Source organism: Hyposmocoma kahamanoa, unplaced genomic scaffold (assembly GCF_003589595.1).
Source record: "Hyposmocoma kahamanoa isolate Upper Pololo Valley unplaced genomic scaffold, ASM358959v1 176124, whole genome shotgun sequence".
NCBI lineage: Eukaryota > Metazoa > Arthropoda > Insecta > Lepidoptera > Cosmopterigidae > Hyposmocoma > Hyposmocoma kahamanoa.
The window spans coordinates 1-16450 of record NW_020653691.1 but is presented as its reverse complement, the minus strand read 5'-3'; the positions used below and the strand labels follow the sequence as shown (position 1 = coordinate 16450).

The 16450-nt window shown below is 35.2% G+C and overlaps 1 protein-coding gene across 1 annotated transcript; it reads right to left on the bottom strand.

Annotated features, from left to right (window-relative positions):
- Window positions 1-7: 7 nt before the first annotated feature.
- LOC113225843 (putative inorganic phosphate cotransporter) lies at window positions 8-16269 on the bottom strand (the record flags this gene model as incomplete). Its single annotated transcript, XM_026458292.1, has 3 exons — window positions 8-60; window positions 9201-9380; window positions 16148-16269. Coding segments are annotated over 3 exons (355 nt in total), but the record flags the coding sequence as incomplete, so codon positions are not given.
- Between the last annotated feature and the right edge of the window lie 181 nt (window positions 16270-16450).

The window sequence follows — 16450 nt, the reverse complement described above, 5'->3', positions numbered from 1 at the left end:
CAAAAACCCTTGACTTAAGCCCTGAAGTACACGGAATGCGCAAACTAGTTGCCAATCTCCCTGAAAAAATAAAATGTTCTCTATCCGCTCACGCGATACATGCAGCCGTAGACGCATACCACACCTAGAGGTGTCGGTGATGATTTTATATCGATTTATCGGATATCGAAGTTATAACAGGTAAAATACCTAATATTAATTGCTATTTCGGTAACTACTCTAGCAACCCATAAAGTTTTTAATACCTGGGTCTGTCATTTAAAAAAAATTAACAACTTCAAAAATACGTCACGACAATGGTGTGTGTTATTGTTTGGGCTGGTGATTTCGGTGTTTATTTATTGAAAACATACCGTAAGTAGCGTTTTTTAAGTTTACCCTGAATATAAATGTTTATAAACTATACTTTAAGGAGTAATTTCATGGTAAACGTTAGAACCACTCAAACGGAATATTATCATATTTATCCAAGTACACCAAAATTTCATTAGTGCTTTTTAAGTGCAGGATTTGCGGTGCATTACTGTATTTTATTTGAGATGTTTTTGTAGTGGTAGTACGGAGGGTATTTATTTAGCAATGCAGAATAATAATTTTTATTTATAAAAACTTGTATTTAAACTGAATCCATTTCTATTTTGCGAAACCAAATAGCCGCCATTTTGCGGTAGGAGGAGCGCATCGCGTGAGCGGCTAATAGCCGTAATCTGTAAAATGACTGTAGCGAATCGCAGCAGTCGCTGCAAATCTCTTTTGTATGTTATAGTGGTCTTTTTAAGTTTTAGTTTTATATTTAAATTCTAAATTTAAATGTGATTGTTTTTAGCTAATGTTTCTGTTTGTGGATATATAGCTGTACGAATTGGTCTTTGTCACACTTTGTTAACACCCACCCGAATTCATTGATACAGTCCGTTGCAGTGAATATGTTCTTCATTTAAGGTAACGAATGTTCCTTGCCGAGTTTTGTGGAGGGATCGGATTTTCTAATGAAATAATTTTCTTTATTTATGAAGTAATCGTCGAATAATAATTATTGTGTATTGGTAATAAATAAGTAACAAAATAATATTAATAAGTGAGTGGCAACGCCATCTAGTATAGAAATTGATAAGTTGTGGAACACTCTATTTTGTCATTGACTCATTCTATGGTTTACTGTGTACATTACAAAAATAAATGTCAGTCTGTTCAAAGCGGTCCACTGTGTTTTATTTCAATAGGTTGTGGGCCCAGTGAAATTTAAAAGTAATTTTATTTCGCGAAAAAAGTATTTGTGTGTGATTCACATCAGCGAAACAAGTTCCGCTTGCAATAATTTTTAATATAAACTGTGTACTACGGTTACGTTCCACGTGTTATATTCGTTTGTCAAAATGGCCGGTAGCTACCTGGTTAACGTACCAAAACTCAAAGGCCGCGAAAACTACGATGAGTGGGCATTTGCCGCTGAAAAGTTTCTCTTACTGGAGGGCATGGATATCAATAACAACAGTGGTGAAAAAATTACTGATGCAGAAGATAAAAAAGCCAAAACTAAATTAATCATGACAATTGATTCCAGTCTTTATGTCCACATAAAAGAAGAGAATACTGCTCAGGATGTGTGGAAATACCTGAAATTACTTTTTAATGACCGGGGATTTCAAAGAAAAATCAGCTTATTGCGGCCTTTAATTTCAATTCGGCTGGAAGAAAGTGAATCTATGACGACATATATAACCGAGATTGTAGATACAGCTCAAAAATTACGAGGTACAGGATTTCAGATTACTGATGAGTGGGTTGAATGCTTATTATTGGCGGGACTGAGTGAAAAATTCGCGCCGATGATAATGACCATTGAACATTCCGGCATGATAGTAAGTACGTACGCCATTAAAGCGAAATTACTTGACATGAGTCCGGAGGTTGGTAGCACTGGAATGGAAAGTGCTTTTTTGTCTAAAGGTTGGAATAGCAACAAAAAATATGGCAACACCGATAAAACTTCAAAGTTGAAAACGCCATCTTTGAAACCCGTAAAAACAATTCAATGCTACAAATGTAAACAAGTGGGACATTATAAAAATCAGTGTAACTGTAACAAGGACAAAGAAAGCGCAGTGTTCAGTTTATTTTTCATGAACTCAACATATAATAATACGGATTGGTATATAGATCCCGGAGCCCGTGCACATATGATTACCGACAAAAAACTTTTAGTGAATGGTGACAGATACCCGGCCATGCAAACCATTGTGGTAGCAAATAAAACGCAAGTACAAGTGTTATGCTCTGGAAATACGCAAATAACGACTGTAGTGGATGGTTTAGAGTTCAGTATAACTGTGAAGAATTTCTTGTGCATTCCTAACCTCACTACAAACCTTCTATCAGTGAGCGAGTAGATTCGAAACGGAAATCAAGTTATTTTCGAACAAGAAGTGTGCAAAATAATAAATAATATAAAAAAAACAATAATATTCTTATTGCAAAGGCATATCTAGTGAATGGAGTGTACAGATTAGACATAAAACATGATTGTTTGTTAGCTTATTCGGCAGTAACAATAAGTTTGCTATGGCATAGAAGATTAGGTCATATTAACAGTAAGGATCTGAACAACTTGAAGAATGGCGCTGTAAAGGGAGTTTCATTCCCGAAAAAGGCTGAAATTGATAATTTCCCAGTGTGTCACTTGTTGTGAAGGGTAGCTAGCGAGATTGCCTTTCTCACACTTAAGTTCCAGATGTGACAGTGTTTTGGAGGTGGTACATGCGGTCCCATGGAAACAGTCTCGATAGGACTGGCAAAGTATTTTCTCCTTTTGATCGACGACTACAGCAGAATGGCCTTCGTATATTTCATGAAGTCGAAGAGTGAAGCCAAAGACTTTTTTAAGGAATTTAAGGCTTTAGTGGAGAAACAAAAAGACAAGAGCATTAAGGGACTGAGAATAGATAACGGCGGGGAATTTTGTTCTGCAGAATTTGAACTTTTTTCGAAAAAAGCTGGTATTGTGCATCAAAAAGCAAATCCCCATACACCGGAGCAGAACGGCCTTTGTGAACGGCTAAATAGAACGGTTGTGGAAAAAGTTCGCTGTCTTTTATTTGATGCCAATCTTGGGAAAAGTTTTTGGGCTGAAGCAGTCAACACTACAATTTACTTACGAAGTAGAACATTGGCATCAGGATTAGATAAAACGCCCTACGAGCTCTGGACAGGAAGAAAGCCAGATCTCAGCCACATTCGGGTATCTGGAAGTACTGCGATGGTTCATGTTCCTAAAATATAAAGAACTAAATGGGACAAAAAGGCAGAAAAATATATTCTTCTTGGATATGCAGAAAATACAAAAGGGCTACAGATTATATAACCCTAAGTCGAAGAGCATTACTACCAGCAGGGTTGTTATTATTATGGAAAATAATACAAATTCAGATATGACACACGCTGTAATACGAGAGCAGGAAAGTAAAATTCCTGATGTAGATGTTATGGTAGAAGAGAAGGAAAATGTACCAGATGACACACTCAATTCGAGTACTTCAGAAACCATAATAGATCCGGCGGACGTTACATATGTACCAAATGGTTCTATGAATTCTTCTAACTCAGATGAGTTTTGTGACAGTATGTCTTACGAGGAGATTAGCAATGGTGCAAATTATATCTCAGCAAAGAGGGAAAGCAGATCACCAGCTAGGTATGGGTACAGTAATATATGTTTAACCGAGAATACGGATATGTGTGAAGACAATTTAACTCATGAGGAGGTGTTGAGTGGTGGTGAACGAGATGAATGGAGCAAGTCTATGAAGGAAGACTTCCAGTCATTCTATGATAATAAAGCTTGGGAATTGGTAGAAAAACCAAGTGACAGTAAAGTGGTTCAGTGCAAGTGGGTGTATGAGAAAAAAATAAATACTGACAATACAGTGAGATATAGGGCAAGATTGGTGGCAAAAGCTTTACACAAAGAGAAAGAATTGACTATAAAGAAACATTTTCTCCTGTCCTTAAATACTCCACGTTGAAATTATTGTTTATTAGTGTAAACTTAGATTTAAACTCTGAGATTCTCTTAGATTTATAACTCATTTGGATATAACCACAGCTTTCCTGAATGGCCATCTCGATGAAACAGTTTATATGCAATTACCTCAAAATCTCGTGTATAAAAGTAATGAAAATAAAGTATTAAAATTAAATAGACCTATCTATGGACTTAAACAGTCAGCAAGGCAGTGGTACAAAAAGGTTGATGATTGTTTAGTAGAGCTAAATTACAAAAAATCTGTGTATGAACCATGTTTGTTTATAAAATCATCAGACAGACAGAAAGCTTTTGTAGCTTTATTCGTTGATGATTTTTTCATATTTTCAAACTGTAAAGTAGAGGTAGATCACCTTAAAGGCCAGTTAAGCGCCAGATTTCAGTTACAAGACTTAGGACAATTGAGAAAATTTTTGGGTACGAATATCAAAATATATAGTAATAAAATTTGCATTGATCAAGAACAATTTATCGAAAGACTATTAAAAAAAAATTAACACGGAAAATTGTAAAAATATAGATACTCCTATGGAGGTCAATTTAAAACTTCATAAAGGCGAAATTGTAGCTACTAATTATCCATACCAACAGCTGACAGGAAGTTTAATGTACCTTTCAGTTTTAACTAGACCTGATATATCATATTGTGTCAGCTATCTTAGTCAGTTTAATAATTGTAATACTGAAACACATTGGAAACAAGCAAAACGAGTATTGAAATATTTAAGTTCTACAAAATCTTTTAGTCTGATGTATGTAAAAGATAACTTAGATATATTTGGATTTGTAGATGCCGATTGGGCCTCAGATGTAGTAGATAGAAGATCCTACGCTGGATATTGTTTTGTATACTCTGGTTGCGTAATATCCCATGAGAGTAGCAAACAGCAAAGTGTTGCATTGTCCAGCACAGAGGCTGAATATATGGCTATTTGCGAAGACAGTAAAGAAGCAATTTTCTTAAAAAATGTAGTGTCAGAAATAATTAGAACAGATAATTTTCCAATTGAAATATATAACGATAATCAAAGTGCACAGAAGCTTTCTGAGAATTGTATGTATCACAGGAGAAGTAAACACACGGATGTAAGATTTCATTTTATTAGAGAGGCAGTTGCTAACAAGTCAGTTAAAAAATTATATACACATGCACTAAACTATATACTACATTCACAACACACACACAAAAATTACACACACTTCAGCAAAATTCACATGCGCGTCTAAGGATTTGTCATTTCTATTTTATTTACAGTAGTTTATCAAATAATAAAATTGCATTTCATTATTTCCTTCATAGTATTTACATTATGACGTTTATTTACGCACTTATAAATAATTATTTTAAAAATGGTAAATTCACATCTTAAAAACACATTAGAACTGGATAATATTTCAATAGCTACAGCCTACTCCTGTGATACAGAGACTTGCAACAAATTTATAACAAACACTATTAATTCCTTTAACATAGTTACTCAAAATATCCGAAGCATTTACAAAAACTTTGATAAATTAATAGCTCAATTATCTATGTTTACAATGGACATTGACATCATAATATTAACTGAATGTTGGCTGAATGATCGCAAGCCTATTCCTCAGATGGAAAACTATATTGCCTTTTCAAATAGTAAATTTTTTAATCAAAATGACGGAATTGTTACATATGTCAAAAACAATTTAAGATGTACGGTCACTGAGCCAGAACCGAAAGGAGCAAGTTTCCTTTTACTTGACCTTGAACCCGATATACATATACTGGCTATTTATAGGTCACCGTCCCTACCTTCCACTGACATTTTATTAAATACAATAGACGAAATTATTCGTCCGTTACACTCTAAAAAGAATATTATATTGGCTGGTGATTTGAACATTGACATTAAGCGTAATAGCATTGATAAACATAGTGCTACTTATTTAGATCTGTCTGCAGAATTGGGTTTGTTGCCTGGTCACCAGTACCCTACTAGATACGGAATTGTTTGGATCATATAATGTTAAAAACTATTTTCCCGGCTTCAGTTTTTGTTACTGATTCTACGATAACAGACCATGCCCTCGTGTTGTTAAATCTTTCTCTAACAAAGCACAAGCCTGTCACCGATTCCCATTTCAAAAGGATTGACTTTGAAGCGGCTATTAAAAACCTAACATCTGTTGATTTCTCTTTTATAACGCCTTCCTGTGACGCTAACATAGCCGCCACATCTTTTGTTGAAAAACTGTCTATTGCTATAACATCAAACAGTAAGATATACAAGGTACCTAATAGGAAAAAAACCTTGAAACCGTGGATAACATCTGGTCTCCTTCGGTGCATTCGTCATAGGGATAGGCTTCATAAAAATTTAAAAAAGACCCAAATAATAATATACTAGAAACTATATACAAGCGATACCGCAATTATTGTAACTCATTGTTGCGGAAACTTAAAATAAATTATGAAAAATCTTTACTAATTTCTTCGAAGTCTAATAAGGAAACTTGGAATGCAATAAAATCGATTCTTGATATTTCGAAATCAAAAAACACTGCAGATGATCTATTGCGTTTAGACGGTAGTAATGACATTCAGGATATAAATACATACTTTTCCAATGTAGGTAAGCAGTTAGCAGATGCCATAATTTCCTCGGTAAATTGCAATATGGGTAAATATAACTCATTCGGTCCACAAGCAACTAATTCTATTGTACTACTATCACCAGACGAAGCCGAGATTGAATCGCTAATAATAAATATTAAAAACGACTGTGCCGTTGGGTGGGATTCCATACCTGTTAAATTTCTAAAACTTGCGAAACATATTATAGTTCCTCCTTTAACTAAAATTATTGAACTGTGTTTATCCCAAGGAATATTTCCAAAAGCTTTTAAGAGGTCGCTTATCACCCCAGTTCACAAGGGTGGGTCTCGCGACAGTGTCACAAATTATAGACCAATATCTGTACTCAGCTCACTTTCTAAGGTACTTGAGAAGGTAATAAATAACCGCCTGATGAATTTCTTAGAACATAATAATTTATTATCAAGTTCACAATTTGGATTTAGACAAAATATGAGTACTGAAGACGCGGTTAGTCAGCTAATAGCACATGTAACCTCAAAATGTGATGCTGGACAGAAATGCTTGGGAATTTTCCTAGATCTGGCAAAAGCTTTTGACACTGTCGCGATTCCCATCCTTGTGGACAAACTAGATCGTATCGGTGTCCGGGGTGACGCCCTTGGGATCTTAAAGGATTTCCTATGCGATCGAACGCAACAGGTTAAAATTGGTCACATGGTAAGTGCAGAATCTCCGGTCACCTATGGAGTCCCCCAGGGTAGTATTCTCGGACCGAGTCTGTTTTTAGTATGCATAAATGACTTGTGTCGAATGGCATTACAAAATACCAAAATTTTTACTTATGCTGATGATACGGCCTTAGTTTTCACTGGAAGGACTTGGGACGAGGTTCGTGTTACTGCTGAGCGTGGTCTACGAAGTGTTAGTTGTTGGCTACGAGAAAATTTACTAACGTTAAATCTCTCAAAATCGACATTCCTTCAATTTACTCCTCCTAACAATAATCCGGCAAATATTGTAATTAAACTTCACACCTGTAGCTCTTCTCTCAATTCGGACTGTACCTGTCTTACGGTTACCAAGTCTAGCAATGTTAAATATCTCGGGGTGATTCTGGACGACAGGCTCAGTTGGCGTGCGCATATAGAATTCACGACCTCGCGTATCAGAAAACTCATTTACGTTTTCAAAAAACTCAGATACGTTGCTGATTTCGGGCTGCTGCGAAAAATTTATTATGCACTCGCGGAGTCAGTGTTGAGATATTGTGTAGGGGCTTGGGGAGGTGCTTGCAAAACTCATGTACTTGCCTTGGAAAGAGCACAAAGATCCTTACTCAAAGTCATGTCTTTTAGTCCTTTTAGATTACCTACTACAACTTTATATGAAGAGTGCAAAGTACTTTCTGTAAGGCAACTATTCGTTTTGCAAAGTGTCATGAAACAGCATAAAGTCACCCCATATAACAAAGACAGCTATAATGAGAAGCGCACCCGAACTAATGTGTGTTCTTTCGTTAAATGCCGCACAGCTTGGGCAAGACGACAGCTACTGTTTATGCCTTCATACCTGTACAATAAAACTAATAAAACTCTAAACATATATCCATTACCTGCTTGTGAAGCTAAATTAAAAATTAAGAATTGGATATTAACTTTAGACTACGATGAAACCGAAGCGTTATTGCGGTAGTGGTTTCTGAAGTGTTTATTTATTTTGTTTTGCAAATTTCAATTTTATCACAACACACACACAAACACACACACGCACACACACACACACACACACACACACACACACACACACACACTATATATATATATATATATATAAACTTTACAATGTGCATGGAAATGTTAAGTTAGATAGTTTACCTACCATATTTTAATCTTTTGTTTGTACCTATTGTAATGAAATAGACTAAATTTGTCAAAATTTGAGAGAGGACACTGCCTCCAGTCACACAGGTTTGTAACCTAGCTCTGGAGTCAGGGACTTCATTATAATGTTGTACTATTTTTGTGACAATAAACATTATTATTATTATTATATTATAGTTAAAATTAAATACTTAAAAACATCAGACATGCCAGCTGATATTTGTACTAAAAGTTTATGTAAAGTGAAGCATTGTAAATTCATGAATAGGATAGGAATAGTAAAATTAAGTTAGCTTTGTAAAACACTGTTTAATAGTAACTTTTGTTTTTGGATTATTTTGTGAAGTGGTGATATTGGTAATAAATAGGTAACAAAATAATATTAATAATTGAATGGTAACGCCATCTAGTGTAGAAATTGATAAGTTTTGAAACACTCTATTTTGTCATTGTCTCATTCTATGTTTTACTGTGTCCATTACAAAAATAAATGTCAGTCTGTTCGAAGCGGTCCACTGTGCTTTATTTCAATATTGTGTTTGGCAAGTAATACCTAAATTTACTGCTGCGGTGTGGGAAGGCATCATTTAAAAGTACTTCAAACATCAAAAAATGGTACAAATAACTCATCTGCACTTTCATTACGCCTCCATGTAACCCTTAACAAGGAATACCCATGCAACGGGTGTTGACACATACTCACATAATAAGATCCAAACGGTAGAAGCAGAGTCAACACGGAATTGACACCAACACATAGCAGGATAAGGATGTGGCCCCCAAACTTAGCGGCCATTTCGCCCGCTGGTATCTGCAGAATTGCGTAACCCCAGAAGAATGAGGACATTATCACGCTCTGCATCTGGGTACTCCAGTCGAAGGTCTGTGAACATTGCAATAAACATAACAAGAAATTGAAACAAAATTCATAAACTTAAAGGAATATATTTTTGGTGTCTAACTTGCAATAACTTAAGTTGGGTAGTGTATTACAAACAGTTCAACATCCTGAGATGTACGTTAACAAATCCCATGTGCCTGTAATTTCACCAGCAGCCTTACCCTTCAAAACCGGAACGCAGTAATGCTTACGTTACTGTTTGGCGGCACAAATAGGTAAGGTATTTCCCTAGACGAACTCTTTCTCAAGGAGCTTTATTGCTTATTCCGTTCTATGATAATAATAGATATAATACGCATCTCAAATTATTGGCATAGTAAACATAGTGATAATATAAGCTTTATTTGCTTCATGCTGATCTCTGACCAATATAATAGGGGTTAAAGTATGAAATTGCCGATTTGTACTGAAAATCTAAATTGTTTATTTTTTAAATTTTTAACAAATTTATTTAATCAAAATAGTTGCCATTATTATCTATACATTGCTGCCACCTAATGGGAAGGTTATTAATGCCTTTGCGATAGAACTCCGACGATCTAGACTGCACAAACTGTGTGAAAGCATTTTGTACTGCCTCCTGGGAAGAAAACTTCTTGTCACGTAGATAATTGTCCAAATCACGAAAAAAATGGTAGTCCGTTGGAGCAAGGTCTGGTGAATACGGAGGCTGACGAATGGTTTCTAACTGCAGTTCCTGAAGGGTCAAAATGGTTTCTCGTGCTGTGTGAGGTCTCGCGTTGTCGTGGAGCAATAATGGTGAAGATCGATTCATGAGTCGGGGCTGTTTTACTGCTAGTTTTGTCAACATGGTTCGAAGTTCGGCACAATAGACATCTGCCGTTATTGCTTGACCAGATCGGAGAAAACTATAGTGAATAACACCATGCTGAGACCACCAAACAGTTACCATTACCTTTTTATTGGTAAGTTTTGCTTTAGGACACTGTTGTGGCATTTGACCTGGGGTCAGCCATTGCATTTTTCTTTTCCGGTTATCATAAAGAATCCACTTTTCATCACATGTTACAATTCGATCCAATATTCCTTCATTTCTGTACCGGTTCAACAAGGCAACACAAGTTTCAACACGCGTTTCTTTCTGCAGATCAGTCAAATCATGAGGCACCCATATTTCGTATTTTTTTATTTTATTGATTTGACGCAAGTGAGTCAATATTGTGGGTAAGGTAACGTTAAACCATGCCGCTAATTCCTGGGTAGTTTGACTAGGATCGGCTTCCACTATCTCTCTTAATTCATCGTTATTCACCTGTGTGGGCGGTCTTCCTCGTGCCTCGTTCTTTAAGTCGAAATTTCCATCACGAAAGCGTTTAAACCAAAATCGCACGGTGCGTTCATTAGTAGACCCCTCTCCAAACGCAGCATTGATATTGCGGGCTGTTTCTGCCGCGTTAGTTCCGCGTCGGAACTCGTATTCAAAAATCACTCGAATTTTCGCAGTATCCATCTTTCTTGTCTAAATTGAATTTTTTTTTTTTAATTTATTAAGGCTTTGGCAAAGCCATCAGCCTAAACATGAAGTTTAATTATGTTTCTGTAAATATGGCCGCCACAAAGAGGATAGGCAATTTGAGGCGGCGTGCTTGGATTGACTCGGGAGTCCTTAAAACGGGCCGCTACGGGTATTCTAGTTCGAGATTCGTATAATTTCGCGTTTTAATCTGCGATTAAGGCACAATAGCACTATCCTATTCCACTTTAAACCAGATTTCACAAAATAATTGAAAGTCAAAATAAAAACGTAACTTTTCCCTCCAAAAGGTCCAGAGCGAATCCTCTAAATTGAATAACAAAAACAATTGATCGTCGATATTCAAATGTTTCAAATTTAAAAAAAAAAACACAGACACCATTTGAAAAAAGTTTCATTCGAAAACCTCAAACCATGAAGATTCTACGAAAATTCAAAGAACCTATTGCAATAAAACGGCAATTTCATACTTTAACCCCTAATATTTCTTCGCACTTTTAATAAGTTGAACGAAATTGGTCTTAAAGGAAAATGTTGTTGCTATTAAAACAAATAAAAAAATTGAGAATTGTTTACAACTACGATAACTGTCTCCGTAGCCGAACGGTTACAATGCTGGTCTGCCACGCAGAAGTCCCGGGAGAAATATTTGTATGGCCTATATTAATTTTTCTCGTAAGTTTGGATGTAATTTCTGGTGTTTTATGTGTGTGTCCATGGCACCCGCGATACATGGGGATTTCCCTAGTGCAAGGCTAGGAGCATGTGCATTATTATTAGAGATACCACGAATACTAGGCTACTACTCGGTATTTGGCCTATTGGGCCACTTACTTAATATTCGGTATTCGGCCGAATACTACAACTATTCGGCCGAATATCGAATATAAAGTGTTGAAAAAAAGCACATATTACTCAAAGTGTATCATGTATTGTAATCACAAATTATTACTATTATTATTATTAATGAAAACAATTTTTTCAGCATTGGTTGGTAACAAACGATTGCGTATTTCCTCATAAACAATTCCTGCTTCTGAGAATAGCCTCTGACTATATTAAACACTGCAGCCAGGACACGATAGTAACTCAAATTTTGATAGGATTGTATACTGCTTTGCGTTTGCAAACCACCACTTATAAGGATCTGTCGTTCGATCTAGGCGAACAGTTTCAAATAAAAATCAATCTCATATCCAATAGAACTTTTCTCTACAACCTCATCATTTTGCATATTATCTGTAGCGACTTCTTCAAAACAGGTCCAGAAACTGTCATGTATTGATTTTATCTTTTTACGCGCCACCACCCGTTATCTATGCATGCAGCGCAATGAGACAAGTCGTAACAGGTCGCGCGTGAAATGCACAGATTTTACGCCTAATATTCGGTATTCGGCCAAATCACTATTCGTGGCATCTGTAGTTATTATTATTAAAAACGAGTTGATGCGATTGGGAGTCGTGTTCTTTTCTTTACGGAAAAGCAGTAAAATTACACAATCCAGTAACCATATTTTCAGCCTTACTCCATCAACTATCTTTTAGAATTAATTAATTTCAAATTTCAGTGGTGCACTTTAGTCAAAGGCTGAAACGTGAGTTGGATATACTAGTTTGCACGGCAGGATAAGAACTCATGTCAACAAATTGAGCGTGTGTGCGTTTATCTTAAATACCTTTTGATATTGTATGTTATAAATACCACGGTCCATACCCCTTTTAGTAATTGGAACATTACAATATAGTATGTATTGAGTTAAATGAATTAAATATGTAAGTTTAAAGTTATTATAATGTAAAAAAATCCAACATAAATAACTTAATATTTCAAAACAGTTTTGAAACCCTAAAACAAGCTCCTCTGATTTTTTTTGAAATGTCGCTTACGCCCTGTCTACAAAACACCGACGATATGCAATGCAGCTACAATTATATACTACTTACGCAATATAACAATATATATTGTATTATTAATTCGCAATCATATTCACAAACGCATGCACACACATACACACACTCCACACACATACACATACACGCAGTATTTATTGCTCTTCTGTCATTTTTATGTTTGTTATTACTATTATTTAAATTTATCATATTTCTTTTACAAGTAATTTAATAATATTAGTAAAATAAGTTCTTGTGTAAAAACCTTGTGTACTGATGATAATCACGACTCAGTTCTAGCCTAGTGAGGTTATCTATGTATCACAATATTACGATTATTTAGACAGTTAAATAAATGTTTTTGTGTATTTTTTTATTATTTGTAGAGTATAAATATACAGTAGACGGACCACCACGAAACTACCTTAATAAAATACGAAAAAGTCTTTTGTTACAGGTGGAAACCTGTAATTGGCTTTGTATTTCTTTTCCTGTTTTTATTAAATGTTTTAAGCTGTTGGTTTTCTATGAATAAATAAATAAATAAATAAATAAAAAGTACAAAATACAAAGATAAGAGAGTAAAAATAAATAACAACTGTATCTGTGTACAAGTATGTTCTTGAGCGCTCTATCCCTTATACCCAGATTCTCTGCGGTCTTTAATAGGAAAGACGTGACGGTTATGGGGTTGTAGCATTTTGCGACTGTATTCGCTTTTATCCGGTTTCTGTATAAAGCTCATATGTACTTATCTCCACCTCTAGGGAACGTACTAAATTGCAAGATATTCTTACCGCAGTGCCGTTAGGGTCAGTATTATGTATCATTCCCATTCTGAAGTAGAGCTGACAATTCGCAAGCTGTATTGTTGGAATGAAAGCCCACTCACTGAACATTATATTGTAATTTATAATTTGTACGTAGTCACATGCAAAACATTCTTCGGTCTAGTACACAATTTCTCATTTACCAAAACACATTTTGACGGCCTCCGTATCCGAGTAGCTTGCACACCGGTTTTCATGGTGTCGCCATCTCTGAGGTCATCATCATCATCATCATCGAGCCCGGCCGGTCGGCCGGGTTTTCAACATTATCTCAGGTCTGAATGTTTGTGGTACCGTCGTTGCTTCTGATTTTCATAACACAAGTGCTTTAGCTACTTACTTTGGTTTCAGAGCCACGTATGTGATGTTGTCTAATATTTATTGTATTTATTATTATTTAGTTTTGTTCCTTTTTTACTTATAAGTCAATTTTCATTATTCCTTAGTCAGTACGTGCCTACATCTTTGTTTGTTTTGGTTTCTTATTATGCTTTCAATATATTAAAAAACAATGTTATTGCATTCACTTTCACCGTTTTTTTTTTCACTCGATACACATTATACCTATATGCTCTATTCGCAGTGGCACTGTGTGAAAATTAATGACACTAATGTATGTATGAATGAAATATTGCCAAATTCAATATTAGATTGTGAATATTTTTGATTTTTCAAACCATTAATATCAATAATTGCAGGGTGAATAACGTAACGAAGGAAGTATAAGTCAATGTAAAATAATCTTTATTTCATAGGTAAGCTAATTACACTTAAAATCGTCATACCGATTAAACTCTACTACTTTTTCCTGAGGCAGATTCCCCTGAGAAGAATGAGCAAGAAACTCTAAGAATTGCTCTTTGTAAATATTTAAGCATCTTAGATCGAGAATACCTGAAAAAGATAAACGGGTGACTACCACGGATTTTTGTCGTCCAAATACGCAGAAAATGTATAAATACGTTAACCTTTAGTATAAAGTTTTTGTTTCACATTAGGTTTAAACCTCGTATTCAGTAGGAATCTTTTTATAGAAGCGTATACATTACCCCTTAAATGAATTGGACATTTCATGAGGACGACTGGCGAGAACAATTAGTTTATTTTTATTTCTCGTATTAATGTTATGTCTGTAACTATTTATCTTAACATTAAATAACATTTTCATAAATGTACTGGGACGTTAGTGTAAGAATGTTAATCTCCTTAAACTTATCTTTCAAACAGTGGGGTCTAGACTGTAAATTGCCCTAACCGCACGTAAAATTGAAATACAACTGTATCTACAAGGTTAAACTTTTCGTTTCTAACTACATTAGGTAATGTAAATCTGTCTGACATTGGGTAATGTAAATTTCATACAATTTGTTTTTGTCTTATTAAGGAGCAGGTTGTTAACTGTAAACCAATTTACTACTTTAGATATAGTATTGGTTACATCGTCATGTGAAGAATATTGGTGCCTATTAACTTTAAATCAATAAGGAAGTATCATCAGCAAACAATACTATCTCATGTTCTATACCCTCCACGAGGCTAGGTAAGTAAGTCATTATTATAAACTAAAAACAAAAATGAATCTATAATTGAGCCTTGAGAGACACCCATGCTTATTGCAGACCCTGATGATCTCGTACCGATGACATAGAGTCTCTGTACTCTCCCACTCAAATATGATTTAAGAATGTCGAGGTCACGGCCCGCCACACAATAGCGGAGAACTTTCATGACCCGAGTATTATGGTGCATACAATCAAAAGCCTTAGAAGGGTAACAGGTTACACCAATAGCATCATGTGAGACCCATGCATCAAATATATGTTTTATCAACTTCACACCAGCATCGGTTGTAGAGCGATCCCAAGTGAAACCAAACTGTTTAGGAGACATTAAATTAATAATGTAAAAATGTGCACACATCTGATTTATATAGTAGGTAGTGTTGAAACAGGTCTGAAATTGATGGGGTCTGAATATTACCAGATCTAAAAAGTGAAATATCTTTGCTTAACTTCATGTGGTCAGGAAACACATTATCACCAACACATTTGTCAAACACAAACTACATAGCATAGTAAGAGAAAGTACAATCAACTACCAAATTAATTACTTTACTGAAAGATTATCAAGATCAGCAGTATTTTTAATGTCTACCTATTTAAAGGCTTTAACAATGTCATTTTGGAAGTATGTGACGGAGCTTTAAATTAGTAAGACTAACTCCAATATTTTCTTTTAGTAAGAATTATTTTTTATTCTTTTGATTCGTTTATCACTTAATGTAATTTTTTACAAATAAAATATTGAAAGTCATCATCTATTATACATAATTCTTCTTGTTTAATTAATTTATTAGGACTGGTCAACGTCATTCAGGCATATTATATATCTACTGCTCATGAAAGTGCCTACAAATGGCATAATCGGTCATATTTGGGCAACCTCGATTATTGATTCCTATTTCAATGTGTTAACACTTTGAACTATATCGTTGATTATTTTTGAATAGCACCAAGATGTGAAAACTCTTACATCTTCTTGGCCGGTGTCGGTCATGGTGACAATGGCGAGCGTGATATTCGCGCGCATCATGTGGCAAACGATCATAGCCAGGAACAGCATCAGCATTTGCACGTGCCGCACCCCCAACGATTCTGTGGGAAAATCTCTTTTGACTTATTTGCGCGTATTCATAAATACAAAAGTATTTATTTGCACCGGTTACCGGTTTTCACACATGCCAAACTTGTCGCATATATGAAAACCGGTTTTCGTATCGGTTGATGGATTAGAAATATAAGTAAAACATCAAAGAGTTTAATAAAATATAATAAC